The sequence below is a fragment of the Rutilus rutilus genome, assembly GCF_951802725.1.
Source record: "Rutilus rutilus genome assembly, chromosome: 5".
Lineage (NCBI taxonomy): Eukaryota > Metazoa > Chordata > Actinopteri > Cypriniformes > Leuciscidae > Rutilus > Rutilus rutilus.
The window spans coordinates 36,026,594-36,050,443 of record NC_140213.1 but is presented as its reverse complement, the minus strand read 5'-3'; the positions used below and the strand labels follow the sequence as shown (position 1 = coordinate 36,050,443).

Genomic DNA, 23,850 nt, shown 5'->3' with positions numbered 1-23,850 from the left:
AGTGACCTCTAGCCGCAAAACTTGTATACTGTGCCTTTAAAAAGTGCTGTATGAATTATAATTTTTTTCCTGTACTGAAACATAAAAATACCATAATGTTTGCAGATATGCTAAGTTCACATACTTGTTTCTCCTAAAAACAATGCTACAGCCAGTTATTCTACTTTGAAATGTGCGTTCCATGACACATTGTAGCCATGGAAGCCAGCAAACAAACTAGGTCAGAGATTGCAGACTCTACCCGGCATAAAAAGCCTTGACATACATCTAAAAAGCTCTATGACCAACATATTAAAATGCAGATACATTAGCTGATCAACTTACAGTGTAAGGTTCATTGCTTTCCACTGTCAATTGCGCCCGTTCCTGTTGCATGTCCTCAATCTGGCAACCCACGTGAGGAAAAACTCTCTCCAATATTTTTTTTAATTTTGACATATGTTATCAGTTTCTCTGGACATTCTCTATTACTACCTTCAATCAATGATGGTTTATTGAAGCCTGCTGACTGACAGTCCCTCCTAATGGCTGGAACTGGTACTGTTCAACAGAGGCAATGTAAAGGCAGGCTGAATAAAAAAAAACTGCTGTTAACTAAATTAGCAAACCGTGCACACAGAACGCTTGTGTTTTAAAAACGTAAACAAAATGAAAAAGAGCCCAGGGTCGAGACGTGTTTTTGAATTAAACTTCTTTTAATATGACACAGCGATATTGCTATAGCCCTGCTCTAGTGCCATCACTGCTCTACACATAGCACACACAAAAACAGTTGGAGCTTAGTGACATGACATTCCATCTCTGACAAATGTGTGTGCGTATGTGAGTGCGCAGCCTGTGAATCCAGCACAGTGGGTCCACTGTTTGGGAAAGCGCTCTAGACTCTGGCAGAGAGACAAAATAGCCCATAGCTACTGATGCCTCCGCCTCCAGCTGTCACCACTGTCATCAGCAGGGGAAATGTACTGAGAAGTTTTAAATTGCGGTTTTATACCAGAACAAGGTAGTACATTGCGGCCATACAAAAACTGCATTACAACATAAGCAAATTTATTGCACTGCCATTATCATTACACCACTGATGATGACATCCTCTAACTACCCATGTTGGCTCAAAAATGAAAATACATTCAAGCAAACAAACAAAAACTACACTGGGTTGGTTCACGAAATTAATTGCAATTAAATGTAAAGTACATTTAAAAATTACCTCTATTACATTACATTATCAATGACATCAGCATTATCCTCTACCTGTGTTGACTCACAAAATGCACTGCATTTCAAACAAACAAAAACTACCTTAGGTTCTTAAAATGCACTGTTTTATACAAATGGTAGGCTACATTTAAAAAATAAGATGATTTAATTTATCACCATGAACATCATCATCTCTACATTACTGAGGTCATCATCAGCTCACAAATATTTCAAACACACACACACACACACACACACGCGCGCGCACACACACACACACTATAGTAATGTCCATCTACTCACAAAATGCATTGTGAAATGATGCAAATAAATACATTTGGTATAAAGCATCAATAGAAAATGTCCATTTATAGAGATTTTGTTTAAGAACTTTAAACATAACGCTCAGACAAATAGTACAGCACAACCTGAACAAAATTGCTGGTTTTGGCATGAGGAAAGCATTACTTTAGGACCCTATTACTTTTGTGAACCGTGCCCAGTGACCCGCTCAGGACCATCAGATCTGACCAAATCCTCCTCTCCACCTCCTCACGAGTCAACCAGTCAGATTGATAAATGAAAAAAGAAAGAAAGAATGATTCCTCTTTCTCATCTGCTGTAACTCACTCTCTCGCTCTCTATGGACACCAGGTGATCTCTGACCCAAAGCTCAGTCAGTAAGAGAAGAAACTCATCACTCACTTCATTACCCCTCAGTCCTCCTGCCTCAACACACAACCGGCTCTGTTCTTATCTCAACCCACACAACCATCTGAGACGCATGAATCTGAATGGCTGCATCCCACCCTGGAGATCAGGGCGTGGGCCGGGAGGTGAGGGTTTCTTAGGGTGGGATTAACAGGAAGAGCGGTCAAGCCGATAGGCATGTCCAGGAATTAAAGTCTGACCTTGATGCGTGATACTCTATTTCCACAGTTTGATGAAAGTGCGACCAACTTAGCTATAGTTTTCTGATCTAAAGCAAAGCTGGAATCAGAAGTCTACCAGACTTTACTTTTCTCCATTTACACTCACACAATATGGCGTATTTCAGTACTTAGTTTTGTACGCCTCTCTTCAGGCGTGGCCCGGCTTTACAGCTCCCAGTAAAACACCAATACACTTTTGCAAGCCAGCTGGAGATATTTAAAATACCCACTCATCATTTCCTTCCAGAACATAAGGGTTGTGGTAATTGGAGACATTTGGAACTTCTCGGGATAAGGAGAGACTAGCACCTACCTGCTCAATCCTTATAAATGCAGACAATTGCCCATTATATTATGCCATTATGGGAACAGATTGTGCTTAGATCACTCCCAACTCTTTGCCAGTAACATAAAAGATGCATATTTTACATTTAAAGTGTTACTGCCAAGTCCTGGAGAGTTCAATAGTGCTAAGTCGGTGCATTTGTAAGAGACACTGGCCTCCATGCGGGCCTGCCTGTGAGAACATGAGGACTTTGGCACCTTTATGACACAGAATGGGAGTTAAGAGCTGATTCCAGAACTAAACAAGAGAGCTAAAGGGTACTTGAGAGCTGTACTTCTGTGCCAATAACTCTTCAGGGAAGGGACAGCATAGCAGGCAAAAGTACCACTGTTATTTATATTTTCTATTTAGTATTTTTCTCTTTGGTTTGTGCTAATGGACATTCAGAGTGTACTAAACTTGTTTGCTCAGTTCATCGAGGTGAATCATAGACAATGGTAATCAATATCAGAGTGTGTCTCTGAAAGTTCTTGTTAGTAAAACTCACAGGAAGGTCCCTAGAAACATCTTCAAGAGACACAAAATGAGAATTCTGTTATCATTAATTCACCTCCATGTCATTTAAAAAAAAAAAATTATTCAGCAAAACACTAAATTAGACACTTTAAAGAATGTTTCAAGTACTTTTATCCATACAATAAAAGTCAGTGGGGTCCAAAATCCACTGACTTTCATTGTATGGACAAAACAGGATAATACTAGTGATGTAATCAATGACAGTGATGACATCATATTTTTTTTTCAAAATTATTTTGTGCTCTACATAAGAAAGGAAGTCATGCAGGTTTGGAACAACATGAGGGCAAGTACTTTTCTTTTTTTTCTTTTTTTTTGAACTATCCCTTTTTATACCTCTTTCTCCACAAATTTCAACAGTACTCATCTTACATTTTCTTTCTATTTATTGACTGAGTAGATCAGCGAGGCTCAATTAATAACGGAGAAGGATTAATGGCCTGACCTTTTTTTTTTTTTGCCCACAATTCCCATGGGGCTCAATTTATCTCCAGGAATCCAGAACTAGTGAAAAAAATGTGATTGACACTCCTAACCTTCATTGGGATGTAATCTTCATCTTTAGCACTTGGAGATCTAATTAATTAGTGGAATCTCATTTCCGCGCTAATGCAAGTAGACAGAGGCGTGATAGAGGAGAAAGGGGAGAGAGGGAGTGCAAGGAGAGAGGGAGCCATTTTTAATCACTCAAGATGGACTCCACCTGCTTTATGCACTTTAGGACCACAACTGAACTTTCTGGCTTGCTGTCAAGTAGCTCTCTAGTTAAACCAAGTAAATGTCTAGATTTTAACTCTTGTGCCGTTGAAATCCTTGAGAGTGCTTTGTTCGCTCACTGCTACAAAGGGGAAGGTTAGGATGAATCTCACAAGAGTTTCCCAACACAGAGACATTACCATCAAGACATTTGCTTCAAGACCCTGGTTTTATGATAGATAAATTAATAAAAATATGATAAATAACTTCAATGAATGTAGAAACTGACCATTAATCAACATGAATAAATGCTGTAAGAGTATGTTGCAACCAAGTAACACTGTAAAATGTAAAATCCTCCTTTTTGTCCATGGCAGAGCACACATATTGGCAACAGTAGACGTGTAGGAGAAAATGACAAGACTGGAAGTCTTGACTGACTGAAGTCAAGACTGGAACCGAAGGAGAGAAAAAAAAATTGCACCTTTCTCTAGTGTATAGAAATTGACAAAGTTTAGTTTAGAGTCTATCATAAGATTGAGTTTCTCGTGTTCTTCAGACCCCTGGGCTTGATGGAATGGGTGAAGTTTTCATGAGTATAACGTCAAAGGCCCAGCACTGACATTTGGTGACTGGCATCATGTGTCTAATGACAATGTGTCACAATAAAACTGACAGATGTTTCTGACAGAGCCTCCCAGCATTGGGACAAAATAGCCACACACACACAAAAAAAAGTTTGAATGGCATTTATAGTGAAAATCTTCTCATAACTACTGAAATAATTCAGCCATCTAATTTCTGATGCAAGTATATTGAAGAATAATTTTGGCTATCATTAATAAAGCCCCAGGTAAAAATGAATTTAAAATTATGAATAACAGAGAGGGGGATTTTGCTGAATTAAGGACAGAGCATATTTAAAACCAATCCTGGGGCGATCCTAGTATTCTCCGTCCTGCAAAAACTCACTCACAAGTCTATTTCCTACACAACTAAACTCGATCTTTACATAATAATGACTGAGTAAATGACAGTTTATATCTTTTATGCAGTGAAGTGCACATCAAATCATGCAATAATGCAGTATTTTCAATCGCCGCCCACACCCCTCCTGCGTTCCCTGTAATATTTGCATTTAGATGACATAACATAATAACTCAGGAACCACCTGCAGGAGTAAATATTTTGCTGTCTGTTTTGTCTAGCCGTCCTGCCAAACACAATGATTCATTAACTGAGAGTGGGGAAGAATCTTCATATGGTGACTGACATTCAATTATGCGAGAGAGATCAGATTAAAAAGAAGTCCAAAAAGCATGTCTGAAAAGGCTATTTTGCGGGCGAGCGCGGAGGGGAGGCCGGAGCTGTAATTTGAACGACCGTTTGGGTCCTGGCTGAACGTGGCGACAGTAAGGGAAATCACAACGCTACGACCTCACAGTAATTGGATGTCTATTGAGTGTCAGTGCATGTGCCCGCATAAGGCGTGTGTAAAGATGTGCTTATATGCAGTTTATTTTCATTTGATGAAGCTTGTAAAATGGGCCTTAAATCGCAAAGTCATTGCATTAAATTTTTATTATTACAAAACCAACAAGCTTTAAAATTCACACTTTGATCATAAACCCTGCAACATATGAATAGATTATGTGATATTAAAATGGTTGTAAGAGCTTGAAACAATATTCTCACAATTGCTGTTAAATGTGCCATTGAGAGGCAATAATATCGTTCTTGCACACACACACACGCACGCACACACACACACACACACACACACACACACACACACACACACACACACACACACACACACACACACACACACACACACACACACACACACACACACACACACACCTTTAGCTCTGTTTCAAAACTGTCAAAACAGCATTTTAAGGCAACATACAGTAGGTGCATCCCTGATGTGAAGACTGAGGCAACATTGTATGTAGAAAAGGCAATCAAAATTCCCTTTCAATAAAAGCGTCTGCTAAATGCATAAAATCAAAAATACATAATAGTATAATATAAGTGGAGTTTGCATGTTCTCCCTGTGTCTGCGTGGGTTTCCTCCGGGTGCTCCGGTTTCCCCCACAATCCAAAAACATGCAGTATAAGTGAATTGAAGACGCTAAATTGTCCCAAGCCATGTAATGGGGAGAGTTGGGGAAAGACCTGCCGGTCTACCCCGGAAAAATCATTGGCAAAAAAATGAATGGACAGTCTCTCAAGAGATGAACGTATATCAAGAGATGGACATACAATCACCAAGAGTCGGATATGACTGAAATGGTAATAGATAGATAATATTTTGTAAATACCAAAATATATTAATGGTATAAATATACTATTTTATTCAATATTTGTATGCTATATGTGTTTTTTATTCTTACCAGCATCATTAGCTTAACAGCACGCTGATGTCAAACTCAGCCTATGTAGGAAAGTTGACAGCTCACTAGGATTCAGAGCAGAGCTCTTATCTGACCACAGACTGGCCATCAGAAGCAGGACTGTAATGATTAGACATACTCCATAAGAGGACTGCCAGAACTCTGTCACTAGGTATTGATTTTAAGATGTCTATTTTGCTACTGTGTCATTTGGGCTTATGAAACAAAGGTGGAGCTACTCTGCCTGTCAATCGGCTGTCAGATTTAGTGGCAGGCATCTGACTGCCAGGACCGGGAGCAGATGCGCTGTGGGTAGCCACCGATAGCAGACTGACCAACGAAATTAGTTTGAGGAGGTCCTACGATGACCACCCCCCGAAGCGAGTCTGCAATCTGTCAGCCTGTCTAAATAAAACTGAAAACTAAACTTCAAACAGAATTTCATGCCTCTGATTAAAAACTCTTATGAAACTTTTATGATAATAAATATCATAAGAAAGAGTATCATTTGTTCAGTGTCCTAATGAAATACCACTCATTGATTTTGAGATTTTCTTTTAATAAAATAAACATTATAAATCAAATAAAAGTACTAAGACGTTAGGGGTGTAACGATACCCTCATTTCACGATTCAATAGATATCACGATACTGAACTCATGATAAGATATTATTGCGATTCTTCAAGCCAACAGATTAACAACAAATGTACTGTTGATTGAAATGCTAAATTTGATATTACATTGTGGGTGTAAATGAATAGGCTTGGACTTGGTGTTGGTAACCCAATACGCAGGACAATGGTGACACTAGAATCAAAATATTCATGATTCTAAAGCTGAAAATACAGAATTATTTAGACGAATATGCTTGCACTCTGTCACTGACTAGATATATTTAAAATAATGCAGGCCACATTTTACTGGTAACATAAGACATTTGGCATTATCAGGACCCACAGATATTCCCCCATTGCATTATTATGCATTATATTCAACATTATATAGGCTATAGCAGTTTAATGTAGTACTGACACTAAAACTCTCCTCACACAGTAATTTTTATTTTGGGTGAACAATAAATATTGTCACTATCCATGATACATTATGATGCATTTTTGTACTGCGAAATATTGTGACAATATATTGTTACACCCCTACAAATATTTCAAGAAAAAAACGGGAAATATTATTTTTAGAATTTTAGAATTAAATACAAACATTTTATTAAATTAATGACATACTGTAAAAATTAACATACATTAACAATTTTAAATTAAATATATTAAATTAACTGCATTAACAAAAATAAAATTAGGAGTACTTCTATTTTTGACTACATTCAAAACTAAATGCTCACACATAATCACATGCAGACATCGGCACACAGCCCCCTGTTAATGATCAGAATGTGGTAAAAAGGAAACACCGTGTGATCATTTACATTACTCTGTGTTCCTCGCCAAAAGGCAATGTGTGTAGGATCAGTGCTACAAGCTTCTGAACCAATCAGATCAGAGGAAAAGATCAATCCATGACAGGTGCATGTGATGATCATCCTTTGCATCTTTTTGAAAGGTTGTCTGCTGCACATGGACAGATGATAATTTGAGAACCGGATTTGGGCTTATATAGGAGCTTTTGGTTTCCATTTAATATAAATTATATCCCACATAGTTGATAGCTACCATGTCATAAAACAGGGTTTTACCTGATTAATCTTACATTAGGAACATCAGGTACTGTACCAGAAGCTTAGAACACCAAGCTACAAACACTATTAGTCACGCATGCTGATCTGAAAGATAGCGGAAAGAACAGGCACTTTTGACCTGTCAAGTGAAATGCGCGCACTGAGAAAACTCTCTCCGTGATGCTTTCGCAAGTTGTTGACAAGCCATTAGCTGAACTAGCCAAACTGACATTATCGCAGTATAGTTTGATGTGAGCATGAATACAATTAATTAGATCAACCTGTCCGATTCTTGCGAGGAATAAATGTGCATCTTTTGACTAGATTTGGCTTGAGAGAGTTCAGAGACAAACTAGATTATACAATTCTGCGTGTATACAATTACAGTGAATTTCCAGGCAGCATGGTGGATGGAGGTAATATTGTAAAAGTGTAGTTAGGGAACTTTCAAAATACCAACAAATTTCTGGCAATGAAACTCCTCTAGTTGTAATTATAGCAGAGAACCGCACACGCGGCATGCCCGTCACACACCTGTCTACTTAAAACGCCTAAAATCCCCTGGAGCTCTTTGTGTAAAACATCTGTCACACATATGAGATCAACTGCGACGAAGCACAGACTCGTGGGAATCGGGCAGAGGAAGCATGGTGTCAGTAAGATGTAGCGGTGACAGTGAAAGTTAGCAGAGTTTGTCAACATCCAGTGCTTCACTATAAAGAAATCAGAATAAACAGCTACATTCAGATACCTTTCATGTAACATTTTAATTATAATGTCAACTCGACTATCAAACGTGCTCTCGACTGCACACAAACATGCATTTAATGATGGCTTCGCTCTGTTCCAGCTGAGGGGTTTTCTACTGGCCTTGTCGGACACAGCCGATGCTAGTGGATAAGTGTGTATAACCTCAATTAAAGCATGCTCTAAATGTCTGACAACAGCTAATATTCCTCTTCCAGCAGCGGGCCGAATTGATGTTCCTTCATTCGTCACCCTGCAGAAAAAGCAATCATGCTGTTGTCTCGCTCTGCTTAGGAGCTGGAAAGCTCTGCCTCCAGTTGCTCATTAGCATGCACCGCTAACACCTCCTGTCCTCAAGACACCGTAGCATCTCCCCTGCATTCATCCAACCTCCTGTCTCTTAACAACATTAAAAACACTGCTTTTATATGCCGAAGAATCTGCTCTAATATACTTGCTCTAAAGGTTGTTTGAGGATAGTTAAACATTTAAACACACCAGTTATTGTTTTTCTCCACAGATTTGCCCCTCATGTTTGCTGTTGTTATGCTTGCTTATTTGCACAGCTCGGTTTGAACAGAAAGCCTCCATTCTGTCGGCCCTCCTGTTAGAGGTTATTCTCATGGCGCTTTAAGAAAACAGCCAGTCTTTAAAACATTCAAATGGGTCTTTTTTTTAAATATCTGGAGCACATTTGATAAATTGACCATTCGTGTCACATGGAAAATTCATTTGCAGACACAAGACCTGTGCTGATTGACATGCCAGAGCAGCTGTGTAAAGATATTCCACAATAGCTGGAATGGTCAAATAGCTTCCCTTCTCCTTTATGTTTGCTGAGAAATTTTAATCCAGAACTAACATTGTTAGCATGCTGTAAACTTGCTGTAGACCATCAAAGACACAATTTCTAAATGACAGAAATCTTGAAAGATAAATAGAAAGTATTTCAAAACTGAACAGCAAAAACAAAGGAGAATGGAAGGAATTTACAATAAGATTCAATTTGTTATATATACAAGTATATATATACACATATATACAATTGTTATATACACTTTTTATCTTTGCTCACCAATGCTGCGTTTAATAACTATACAAATACAACAGAACACTTATATTTTGAACTATTATTGCAATTTAACAGAAATGTTTTCAATTTAAATATATTTTATGGTCTAATTTATTTATATAATGTTAAAGCTGAATTTTCAACACTTCAGAAACATTATCCTTCAGAAATCATTCTAATATGCTGATTTGGTGCTAACAAAATATTTCTTATCATTATCAAAGTTGAAAACAGTTGTGCTGCCTCACAAGGAGGATTCAAGAACATAATTATATATATATATATATATATATATATATATATTTTTTTTTTTTTCTTTTTTTTTTTTTTTATTATTATTATTATTATACACACTCACTGGCCACTTTATTAGGTATACCAGTTTGAGATGTTTTAAGCTTTGTGACATGGTGTTATCCTCCTGGAAGTAGCCATCAGAAAATGAGTACACTGTGGTGATAAAGTGATGGATTTGGTAAGCAACAATACTCAAATAGCCCGTGGCCTTTAAATGATGCTCAGTTAGTACTAAGGGGCCAAAAAAGTGCCAAGAAAATATCGCCCACACCATAACACCACCACCAGCAGCCTGAAGCGCTGATACAAGGCAGAATGGATCCATGCCAAATTCTGACCCTACCATCTGAATGTCATAGCAGAAATTGAGACTCATCAGACCAGGCAATGTTAGTCTAATTTGGTGAGTCCATTCAAATTATAGCCTAAATTCCCTGTTCTCGGCTAACAGGAGTGGCACCCGCTGTGGTCTTCTGCTGCTGTAGCCCATCTGCTTCAAGGTTTCGACGTGTTATGCGTTCAGAGATGCTCTTCTGCAGAACTCAGTTGTAACAAATGGTTATTTGAGTTATTTTCATTTTGCCCACAGAACTGCAGCTCACTGAATATTTTCACCTCTTTTCTGGACCATTCTCTGTAAACCCTAGAGATGGTTGCTCGTGAAAATCTCAGTAGATCAACAGTTTCTGAAATACCCAGACTAGCCCGTCTGGCACAAACAAACATGCCACGTTCAAAGTCACTTAATTCACCTTTCTTCCCCAGTCTGATGCTCAGTTTGAACTTCAGCAGATCGCCCTGACCATGTCTGCATGCCTAAATGCATTGAGTTGCTGACATGTGACTGGCTGATTAGATATTTGCATTAATGAGCAGTTAAACGGGTGTAACTAAAAGTATGTAAATAGAGTGGCCAGTGAGTGTATATATTATTTGTTCATTCATATTAATTTCATATTCATTCATAGTTTGTTATGAATATATACTTAGGCATTAACCTCTATTAACTGAATCTTGTTGTAAAGTGTTACAGAAGAAAAACTGAATTTAAGAGCAGGATAAATTGCCCAAAATAACACTACTGCCTTTCTCCATCAGCTCCATCATAATATTTCCACCTGATACAAAAGTTTATGCATGACATCACCAGCTGTGGAGGGGGCTTTGTCTTATGGTACATACGGAGGCCCCAAGATTCACGATACACCACTAATTGAAAACATACAATAACGTACAGCTTATGTCCATCTAACAATAAAAAAAAAGAGGAACTCAAAGAAAGCGCATACCTCTCTATCGAGCTGGTGGGGTGATATCACGGTGACAATGTCGCCTCTTTCCGGGTCGATGTAGAACATATTGGGTGAAGGTTTATCGGGTTGCTGTCTCACGATGATGTAGCGCAGCACAGCGTTGTCCGTGTTGGGATCGTCTGCGTCGTAAGCCGTCATGGTCATCACTGTAGTGCCTGCCAAAAACAATTTGAAAACCGATGAGTTATAATGGAGACAAATGTGGCAAAAGTGGGCCGCAAATGGAGCCGGAGCCTCTCAAAGTCACAGTGACCAGACAGTGACATGAAGCTAAGTCATATCTATCTCCTGAAGTTAATGGCCTCCATCACTGACGTTAACCTCGCGATCAGCCTTTACGAGAGCTCCTGCACTGTACGGCATAAATCCAGAAGGCACCAAAAAACATGGGTAGGAAATGGGCTGAACACCCTCAAATAGGAATATTAGCATCTTAGAGTGAATGAGTAAAAGGCAATTATAAGTAATTAAGGGAGAAGTGGGTTTCTGCAAGGGAAGAGAGATGGTATTAGGCTGCGGTTAAGAAGTACACCTCTAATGATTAATTACACATGCTGAAGCGCATAGCGGGGCTCTCTCGTGACCCTGCTAGTCAAGGCGAGCGGTTCCACTTCACTGTTCGTTTACTCCAAGTTATACGACCTCCGTGTTCGCAGATACACACACTGACACACATTCGAGTGTGTGCCGACCATGCATGCGCACACACAGACACGTACAACCTCTTTTTCTCTCACACACACATACAGAAAGACAAGCACCCAGACGAGAGCACTCATGCTCAGCTTTATGAAGGGCAACTTTATGTTTAAAAACCCTGTTAGTTTTCAGATGGTTTTGTTCTTGTCATTTGTTTGTTGTACTTGTCAGTTGTAGGCTAGAAAAAATGTATCATATGGCAATTAACCACATTAATTGAAACGCTGCCATTCAAAGTTTGGGGTGTAGACTTTTTTTTTTTTTTTTTTTTTTTTTTTTTTAATAAATAAATTCATACTTTTATTCAACAAGGATGCATTAAATAGATTAAAAGTGACAGTAAATACATGCATAATGTTATTCATCAAAGAATCATGAAAAAAATGTATTATAGTTTCTACAAAAACATTAGGCAACTGTTTTCAACATTGATAATAATAATAAATGAGCACAAAACAGCATATCAGAATGATTTCTGAAGGATCATGTGACACTAAAGACTGCTGAAAACTCAGCTTTGACATCACAGGAATAAAATACATTTTAAAATATTAAAATAGAAAACAATGTAATAGTATTTCACAATATTACTCTTTTTTACTGTATTTGCGATCAAATAAATGCAGCCTTGGCGAGAATAAGATACTTTTTTTCTACAATATTACATTTTTCCAACCCAAAACTTTTGAATGGTAGTATATATCAATATTTACTGAGAAAAGCAAATGCATTCCTAACATAAAGGTCAGAGGGTACAATTAATTGCATTCATTTTTATCCTATCACATCATTTTTTCTTTTGAATTTATATTTAGTATATGAACATGTAAAATAGCTAAAGTGAACTTTTCTTTTACCTGTATTTGTCCTTCAGAAATGTCTAAACAACAGAAAAAAGTACATTTGCTTGAAAAAGATAAAGAGTTCCTTTTATGTCTTTTCACTAGAGCTCAGTTAAATCAATGAGTGTAAATTCTGTCAGAATGAATTACAGCAGCACTGCACATCATTGCTCAGCTAAAAAAAAAAAAAAAGGATTCAAAGACATTTGAGTTAAAACTGAGAGTCAATTACTTCATACTGATCTGGACAAGATTGGGAACTCTGTAAACCTAACGTGGCCATTAAGGACGTGGTATTGAATCACAAAGTAAGTCTAGTTATCGCTGTCTGTGAAAAGTAGTCCTGTCCGAATAGGGCTTAACATTTTTTTTTATATATTATCTCTGATGTTTATGTATAGATTATATTTATAATCAAGAAAATGTACAACTGTACAAATATTTGAATAGCACAATGAACCTAATCACCACATGACCACTTGATAGTGAATCACCGTTCAATCTGGTTCCTGTAGTTCTATTAACATGTTGTCCTCCTGCACCCTCATAAAGATAAAAAAAAAAAGCCTTGAGGTATTTAGCGCTCATCAATATGAACCATGACAAAAGCCATCAGCTCCCATCAGCACACACATAAATCAACAAGCGGATCTAATTGGCTGATGGGAAGGGCCAGAAAGTGAATGCAAATCACTGCTACGCAATTATGAGGCAATTATGTCAAAGCTGAGCCCAATTCAGGAGCTATTGTCTTCCTTTATGAAGTCCATACTCTCCCCAGCGCCAAGCCGGAATCAATGTTAACTACATTGGAAGGTTTAATGGGAGGACCTGAAATGGCTAGGCTTGAATCTGCGGGTCTCCATTACTGTATTATCAACTCTGTTCATCTAATTGGGGCTATGGGATCAGTCAGAGTGAGGACTTTTTCTTTCTGGCTCTTTCTTTCTCCCTTTTAATTCCACCATCTTGTCACACTGAACAAGAGGCAGAACATTGAAATGAATAATGTCTCATAAAATGCCTGACTTAAGCGGTTAATTTGATATCAGGTTCTGTGTCTAACTCTGCATTAACTAAGGCACATTGTTGGCATGCTGAAATCAACCGCAGTATGGACAGGTAAGTATTTTTTCCCCCCGACTTTTCTCATGCCAAACATTCAGACTTGCTGTGGCTATACCTGCAGCAATGTCTTTATCTGTTGCACACACTCTTCTCATCCTCTCATTCTGTCGCTCTCTGATGTTGCAGAAGAATGTATTGTTTGGAAGATCGAGGCATTTTAGTGGGCATCTCTGCCTTCTGCCAACAGCTGAAGCCCGGTGGGTGCCAATCACAGTGCGCCACTCCAGAACCGAAGGCAGTGGTGTACCATCCAAAACCGTGGGCTTCTCCACAGGGTGCCTTCCACTTCGACATGGCCCTAGCTGCCTAAAATCAAGCGCTAGCTAAAAAGCGGGGCCCTTCAGCTTTTGTGGAGGAGAGGTTTTACATAATAACAACTCAAAGTGTGTCACGGCATTAAAAAGGCATATTTATATCCTGATAACGACAGTTCAGGCCAGAAGGCAAAGAAATCAGACCCGTTTTCTTCTTTCTCTTTCTTATTCTCAATCTGTTGCTCTTGTTCCCTCTTTTTTCTTGTTTCTTCTCAAAGGCAGTGAGTTAAAGTATTTCAGTGGGTTATTTGCTAAGTACATACAATCTAGTTTAACAAAGCACTAAACATATTGAAATCGGAATTTTAAATGACATTTAAATTAAGGCAATAGCTGTTTAAATCCAAATTGTGAATTTAATTTTTAATTTGCCCTGGCACAATTAGGGATAGTTTAATCAAAAATGAAAATGATCATTGTATGGAAAAGCTGCTTTATCCACAGATTGTTTAGTGATATTCAGATTTAATAATTTTTTTGCATAAACTAAAAATTATTCCAGGAAATGCATGTTTATGGAAAGGGTATAACATGAGAGACAAATTCAACTTTAAAAAGCTCAAAATAAGAACAACTCATGCATCACTATTTGTGGGGTGAGGCTGTGGAACGGTTTGGAGCAGGTGTTAAAACACTGTACAAACATTAAACAGTTCAAAAAGTTGTATGAAAACACTTTATAAAACACATGAGGATGAACAGGTGTGATTGTGAGAGTGGGTTATAATACTGATTGCATTGGGATATGTGTGATTATAGTGTGATGGGTTGTTTGGTGCAAAATGTAAAAAAAATTGGTTGGTGTTTAAAATGACTGTATATTTGCTATCTTGCTATGAACATATCTATAATATATATATACTGGAACTATTTAGATGTGTATAAGGGGTGGGAAAAATAACATGTTTCTGCTTCATCTCGCTCCTTTTCGGACATATTGTAATTATAGTTTATAATACTTTATAGGCATTGTTTTTTCCTTCGGTATGTTGCAACATGCTTATTGTATTTTTATATTTTAGTTTCTTTTATTTGTATCTTTTCTTGTTCGAAATAAAAGAAAGAAACAAAGAAAAAAAAAAAAATCCCAAACCTTTATTTCTTAAGCAAGCTATTCCTTTAAAAATATAACCAACGTTGGAAAGAGAACATAATTGTATTAATAAATAAAACAATAATTAAATGCTTTTGCAATTGGTGCACTGTATAGTTTAGCACAGTTTGGGCTTTTTAAAGAGTCGATTCAGGTGCGTGAATCTCAGTGGTGGAGCGATACTGTGCATTCCCATAATAGTAGTGATGGGGACGAGACCGCCTATGCCGAGTCCGAGTCAAGACCGAGTCTCTGAAGGGTCAAGTCCGAGTCCAGACCGAGTCCGTTGGTTTTCAAATTCAGTCGAGTCCGAGTCAAGACCGAGTCTTTGAGGAAGCAAGTCCGCAAGTCTTATGGAGTCGAGACCAAGACCATAAAAACATGTCAGTTTTCATATTCATGATTTAATATCACCCCAGTTAATAATTAACAGTTAGGCCTACAGACTAAGCTAGATTGGGAATTGTTTAGAGGAGCAGTCTTAACGTCTTAATATCGACTATGCTTTTACTATCATTAAAAAAATCCCTACATGCATCATCTTCTGCCTATTTTTCTAAACTGCTTCAACAGTGCTGCTCTGTCATCAACATGTTAAGCCCACCCTGACTTTTTTAATCATAGTTAGGACATGCAGAGCAAATTAACATTTTCTAGTGGTATGTATTCTAGTGGACTAGTGATGGGGACGAGACCGCCTATGCCGAGTCCGAGTCAAGACCGAGTCTTTGAAGGGTCAAGACCGAGACTCGAACAAGTCCGAGACGAGTCAGAGAAAGCAGAAATCGGTCTCGAGACCGGTCTCGGACTACATAATCACTACATAATAGTATGCTAGATCCCTGTCAACCTAGCACTTAGAACCGCAAATCACATTCAGTGCTAATTTTGCGGCCAGATTTGCATTGTTAACAGTTACATAATTCCTTTAGGTGCTAAAACAATGCAAACAACTTGTGCAAATTAAAAAACTACATCATTAGCAGGAACAATTCATTTCTTTTACAGTACTGTAAAAAAAAACAAAAAGTTGGAAAAGAAAGTAAGGGCTACAGTGTGCTAACACAAGGCCGGTGTTACACATGGCACATCCTCTATTATAGACATCCAGGGAAATCAATATGACTTCAGGATCTCATTCACATCGGGGAAGCCAGCGCACTGTGTGATGGGCTTTATAATAGGAAGAACGGGGGAGAGATTGAGACAGGATGAAATAATGATGGAGCAGGTGTGTGTGAGCGAGTGATCAGACTAGATACCAGGATGAGAGAGAAAGAGAGGAAGGGCGAACGGTCCGCAGGGAAACCAGACTGTGAAGCTTCTGGATGAAGGGATCACAGCACTTTGGACTTTGGACTTCGACTAAGTTAAAAGTGTACAAATAATGAGGCTAATTTTACACCCGAAATCTACTGAATTACAACTTTTTTTTGTTCAGAGACGGAGAAAGATTCATTCTAAGGACACGTTTCAAATTTTTCGGGACATTGATTGATTATTGTATTGTCTGGGGTGCAAGACTTCAAAAAGCACAAAATTCTACAAAGTATGGCTTTTTATAGTCCATCTCTGCTATATAGCAACAGGAAAGCACAGAGCGGAATTACCCTTCATTTTGGGAGGTAATTCAATACATCTAGCAGTTCTAGAGAAAGATAAATGGACTACAATGTGGAATGGAGCACTGAGGTGAAATTTGCTGCCTTCTTGCCCTGAATGGACCAGCTGACTTATTCTCCCTTGGTTAAAGGCACTCAAGTGAAATTCAGCGCTAAGAGAAGTCCGCAGGCAAAGTCCGACTATTCAACGTTCTCATTGTTTCATTACACCATGGCGAGAAAGCACCATTTTTATAGAAACCCCTGAACCGCTGGGCATTCTGCAATTTACTCATTCCCTTAAAATGTAATCTCAGGCAGAAACAGTGCTGCATAAAGAAGAAACACTTGAAACTCTGCATTCACACTTTCACACACTGAACCTAAGGGAAGGAGAACATGATAATTGGAAGGAATTTTTGCAGGTTACACATTTACTGCTCAACCAGTAGCCCTCAGCTAACGGATTATTCTCATGACCAAGAAGATGGAACAAATGAAAGGCATGATTTCCCTCCAAATGATGAATAGTTTACCCAAAATGTACATTTTTGCCAATATATATTCACTCTCATATTGTTTCAAACATATATGGAGCCTTTTCCATATAACAATGGCTCATAGTGACAAAGAGATACAAAAAAAGCACCATTAAAGTAGTCTATATATGACAACTCTTCTGTACGATAGCTTTGTGTGAGAAAAAGTGTTGCATCTGGATCATTTCTTAACTAATCAGTTCAATTTGTGAAATGGATCAACCAGTTCAATGAAAGTGATTCATTTTTAAAAGACTGATTTGTTCACTGATGCAGTTTCTGAGTTCAACTCACTGAGTCAATGATCCGTTTCATAAGCTAACAGCTCCCTGGAGGGCAAGATTATCACTGAACAACAATCTAAATTTCGAATGGTTTCAAAGACAGAGCACAAGTCATCTGGACTGCTTTTATGATACTTGTATGATGCTTTTTAACGTTGTATTTTAACGAAGCAATGTTTTTGTGTTTACCTTCTGTGTTCTAGAGATAAAAAAATAACAGGTTTGGAATGGCAAAAGAGTACAGAACACTCTGCGCTTATTTATAATTGATTCATTCTAAAGCACATTTTTTTAGATCCCAAAAGGGAATACAAAGTGTGTAAAACCTCCACATTTTGAGAACATGGATGATTTAAGTAACAGGTGAACATCGGGGCACCAGTAAAAGGCTAATAATGAACTACCTGCACTTGTCATTGTTATGATATTGTATATAAATGATTTAATGCATACAAGTTCTCATCAAGCCCCAATCCCTTCCACCATTATATTGTTATATAAACTTTCTTTTGTGACTGATACATGTTTCACCTAGCAAAAGCTAACTTAGTTTGTTAGAATTGAAGCTAGTGATGCTTAAAATGAAAGAATCAATCTCATTTCAACAAGATTCAGGGTCGTAATCCCCACTATGCAACCTTTTGTTATAGAATAACACCAGTGATTTTACATCGGACTTCAAGTGGCGACCCAACACAGTACCAAAATTGACTTTCAGAACAAAGAAAAATGTTTTTAAATCAAATCCTAACCTTGCACTTCCACATTTTTATGTTCCATTAAGCCTCTGAAGCTCTGGTACCTCACATAAAGTCTCACAATGCACATGGGCAAGTAAACACAGAAATGTAATCTGTGTGTCCAGTTTGATCCCAGGCCTGCATTGGAAAGTGTTACAGCATAAAGTCACACATCATTCTCTCATCTCGTCCTTGCCTTCAGCTTCTCCATTACTGATATGAAAGAAGAGAGCAAGAGGTAGCACTTATTAACACGGTATGTGTCTGCATGTGTGTGTGTGTGTGTGTGAGAGATGAGTGAGACAGGATGAGAAAGCAAATGACAGAGAAGGAGAAGACAATGTAAGGGTGTTTGGAAATTTTTTTAATAAAAGCAAACAAAAAGTGTCTTTACACTCTGCATGCAAGCAACACCTGAACTAGCATTTGTATAAAGACAAAGATGTAGAATAGCCTAACTGTATTTACACAAGAACCAATGGCCAAACACTGCAAAGTTTTAGTAGTGAAAATGGCATATGTGAATCCTCTATTTTCAGGTTGAAATGCTATATAATAATCTTTGACTATGTGAAGGTGGTCTAGTGTTCTGCGGCAGAGTGAGAGTAACACGTCACTCTTCCCATCCACCTCTTCGCCTTTACAACCTACAGCTGACCAATTAAATTATACCTTTGACACTGTCCCCATTACTGAAACATGCTGTTATCTCATTCGACCAGTTTCCAGTGCAAAACCACATTTTTTGTCACTGATTTCAGCTCAAACAGTAGCATATAACTGGATATTTTGCTTCGAAAACACCAAACAAGGCAAGGGAATTCTACACATAATTGAATCTGTCAATCATTTCTATTCAAACTGAACAAAATCTCAGAACAAACTGTCCAAACAACTGATTCACTAATGCAAATAACATATCATTGCCCCGACACCAAAATGTTGTGTTTGTTGGTGGAATTCGCCATTATTTTAAAAACAGCACTAAAAAAAGGCACATTTATTTTTTACTCAATGACCTTGCTGGTTCAGGAAATAGACACCACTCACAGGAACAAGGATGGCAGCTGATTAGGGAGCAAAATGTCACCCCAACAATTACTATTAGCAACACATTGTGTATTCATTTTCTAATAAGTGCCCCTACATAACATGCTCTGGTAATGCACACAAGGCCAAGGTGGACGAGTGTGTGTGCATGCAATCGAAATGGATTGGAATGAATATCATCAAATTAAATTGTGTTCAATAGATAGCAAATTTGTTTGTGTCTGCGTGTGTATATCTGAGCGGGAGTGCAAGAGTACTGTATATGTGCAGTCATGTTCGGATGAAAAAAAAATCTAATTAACACCTCTGTGGGGGCTTGCTGCATTAGCTAAATGTTTCACAGTGTATCTGAAAGCAGCATGAATCCGTTTGAATCCTGGCAGTGCGCAGCATATGTACGGTTTAATGCACACATTGCTGTGGTGTAAACATAACGTGTATCTTACTATGGCATTGATCATCAAACTAAACCATGAAATGGTAGTCCTCAGAGGGACATTAAGCTCAACCAAAACAACATTTTGCTCAGCAATCATGTCTTTTTGCAAAGCAACCAAACAGCTCAGACTATATCATTTGCCTGACTTAGTCTAATATAAACCTGAAATTAATACAATCCAAGTCAATATAGGCAAGGGAGAGTGAAGTAAACTGTGCCATGCTTTATTTACATTGTCCTCTAGACTCTAAGAAATATAAGATCATTGATTTTTTTTAAGGATGTCTGCAAACTGAAGTTACAAGACAGCATCTTCTATAACATATCAATCAATCAATCAATCAATCAATCAATCAATCAATCCATAAACATTATATCAAAAATAATAATAGTACCCAATGTTGTGTTTCATATTACTTGTACATTTTTATAATACAATGACTTTTAAAGCTGCAGTCGGCAAGTCTGGCAGATTGGATCGACATAGCCAACATTTTGAATGTTTACAACTCTCATGCCCCTCCCCCACTACCAGCCAGCACCCTCCCATCGAGGTCGTGCTCGTCAGTGCGTGTGCCCCAGATTTTCTGTGAACGCGTCCGTCTCTTCAGCATCGATCAACACCATGGACTCGGAAGTAGGCTGCCCTGGCTAATCTACCCATAGATAGCAATAACCGAAGAATTGGAAGCTTGTTAGTAGATTTTCTCTCCGCCATCACGCTTCATGCAATCTCAGGAGAACTTCAGGCGTGTCGTGTGCATGTGATATTGTAACGTGCACGAGGGAGGCGGGATCTGTGGCGTGTGCACGACCTGTGATTGACAGTCAGATCTCACACCCCCCTGCGCTGATTGGACCCGATGATCCGGGAGCGGTGGATTTTTGCAAAACAAATAACACGCTCCAGGTGGAGTTAGAAGCTCTAAAACTTTTTTTCTAAAACCACCTTATTTATGTTGTTCTGTCGGATTATAGTGTCGATTTCACTGAATATGATAAAAAAAAATTGCCGACGGCAGCTTTAATATTCACAACCAGTGTTGGGGAAAGTTACTTTTAAAAGTAATGCGTTACAATATTGAGTGGCTCTAAACAATTGCGTTATTTGGTATGAAATACTTTTTATGAAACCTTACATTACTTTTGCATTACTTTTTCTCACCTGGGCTTGCTTGTTTGTTTCTTAATAATAATAATAAAAGAAATGCATTTGCTTTTTCTGCAAAGGTGAAATGAATAAGCCTCAGGGCGACGGACATGCAAATGCATTCCTGTACAGAAGAGGGCACAGCTCAAACAAACCTTTCAGCTGTGCTGCCATATATATAGTTAGTTGTGGAAATAGTGGGTGCACATTGTCACATTATATCGTGTCTCAGTCACAGGCAGCTGAAAATGGTGGACCCTTTCTAAATAAATAGTCGCCTGACAAAACGTTGCCGGATTAAGTACGATTTTCTTACTTCTTTTTTTCTTCTGACCCACAGCCTCCATCTTGGAGTTGCAATAGTGGACGATCTCTGACACCTCATCAGTTGTGTGTTAACACACTGTGCTCTACAACCTGACAGCAGGCAGAGGCCTTATGATACCTTTCTGACAAACACACTTGCACAATCAGCCCAGAGGTAACACATAACACTGAAACCAGCATGCATGCTAACACAAGCACACGTAGGGAACTCATCGAACACAGATCGGAGACAGCAGCAAATGGACCACAGCATGCAAAGAGACAGCCGAAATTCTTCTCTCAGAGAATCCACTGGCCCTGGTCGAAAAAGTGCCTGGGGATATTATTTTCCCTTTTTTACCGAACAAAAATTGCTCTCCGTTTCCCTTTGTGAACTTAAAAGTCAAAGTCTTTCCCCACAGCGTCCACAGGAACTCAAAGGGAAAATAAATAATAATCTCTGTCAACATCACGGCTGACGAAAGCCTAAAGACGGAGTCTTTGGATAAAAGAGCTTTGACAAAACCAAAAAAAGTCCCACTTTCTGAACGAGAACATTTCATAGATTCATGAGACCACTGTCATTTACATGTCAGAGGCTTTCAGAACCTTGCAGCTTTAGGACAAAACCGTGGAGAATTACTGGGTCTGTCAACACTGAATTGCACTTTCAAACCCAAGATCCCTGCACAAGAGGCTTGTAAAACAAGACAGAACAAAGTTACGGAAATCCCAGATCTTTACCTGATGCATCACCCTCCAAAACTGTTTACAGAATCATTGACAGCTCAGGGTCAGAACCTGCCCGCCTCGGTAACTTCCTGTCAGTTGAGACCCCAGCAATGAACTGTCTCCTCTGGGACCCGTTCTATAAAAATCGCTGTCCGTGTGGCTTACAGAGCTCAGATGTAGTTCAGGTCCCAGGACTCTTGGAGCTCTCTGAATGAACCTTTGTTGGCCCAGTGAGGTTTACGGTGATGTCCCAGCACATAATGATTGCTTTGAGGATTGCCTGGAAAGCTGGTTAACCTGGATGTAAAACTGATTTAAAAAAAAAAGACATTTGCAGTAATATAGTTTCAGCTTCAGACTGCCCATGACCCACCCTTAGTAGTAAGTAAGAAACTACATTATATCTCTGAGCAGAATTGTACATTCTAGTGTTTTCTGAGCCGTGTCTAGTGGCAGTGATCAGTGGCAAACTAAACCCCAACTTGTATAAACAGGTTCTCAAGATCTCGTCCTGTCTAATTGGGCAGTTTTGGCCTGAGAGCAAACAGACAAAAGAACGGCAATGCAAGTCGCTGTTGTGTATTCTCAAATTAACTTTACAGTTTTAATGCACAAATCTTGTACTGTATGTCACTTCACATGCTACCTTGTACTATTTTGATCTGTACTGAACCAAATGAAAGGTAATAAACTAATCCATTCATAACATTCTCTGTAAGATTTGTTTTTATTATTTTGAAATAAAGAAATTGTATTAAACAATGACATTCAATTGATCAAAAGTGACAGTAAATACAGTTTTAATGTTACAAATGCATGTTCTTTTGAACTTTCGATTCATCAAAAAATCTTGATAATGTATGATGGTTTCCACAAAAATATTAAACAGCAGTTTCTTTAGCATCAAATCAGCATATTAGAATGATTTCTGAAGGATCATATGACACTGAAGAATAGAGTAATGATGATGAAAAGTCAGCTTTGAATAATTACATATATAAATTACACTTTAAAATATATTAAAATGGAAAAGTTATTTTAAACTGTAATAATATTTCACAATTACTTTAGTTTTGATCAAATAAATGCTGCATTGGTGAGCAAAAGAGAATTATTTCAAAAGTATTGACAAATCTTACAGACTCTAAGCATTTGAACAAAAGTGGCTATTTCTTATTTCATTGTAAATATCAGAAAATCTGGGAAAAAAAGAAGAAGAAAAAAAAGAAAAAAGAGCACATTAAGGTTGTTTCTAATAATAATGAACCATCCAAAGTGGAAACAATGACTGTGACAGTATTGTGAGTAAAAAAAAAAAAAAAAAAAAAACTTAATTAATTAAATCTGTTCATGATCTATGATACACTTAATGAAAAAGTACTAAACCAAGTAGTCTGCGTGTTTTACAACAAGTCCATTAATCTACTGAGGGATATGGTGAATTTTTTCTTTAGTCTCACAAAGTCTAATTAATCATTCCGGTCTGTATCAGCAGACAGATTAAATCACAAAACGCTGCATTTTAAAGTCTATATTGTGATTTCAATCGGTTAATAACAAATTAAAAGAATCACTAAAAGTGCTCTTTAATCTTTCAAAAATCTTGCACTTCTTTACAAAGAGATTTTTCTTTATCAGTCTAGAAGTGGAAACCTGATAATAACAGACTTTAACTGTAATGCAGTCTTTGTTTGCCAATGCCCACCACACATCTTGCCCCGTCT

General features: G+C 38.1%; 1 protein-coding gene across 1 annotated transcript in view; it reads right to left on the bottom strand.

Moving 5' to 3' along the window:
- The window catches only part of cdh13 (cadherin 13, H-cadherin (heart)), a 370,859-nt gene that overhangs the window by 99,698 nt on the left and 247,311 nt on the right, over positions 1-23,850 (bottom strand). The window contains exon 7 of the mRNA XM_084409426.1: positions 11,186-11,364. Coding sequence (XP_084265552.1) covers positions 11,186-11,364 — 179 coding nt within the window. The remainder of the gene's footprint in view (positions 1-11,185; positions 11,365-23,850) is intronic.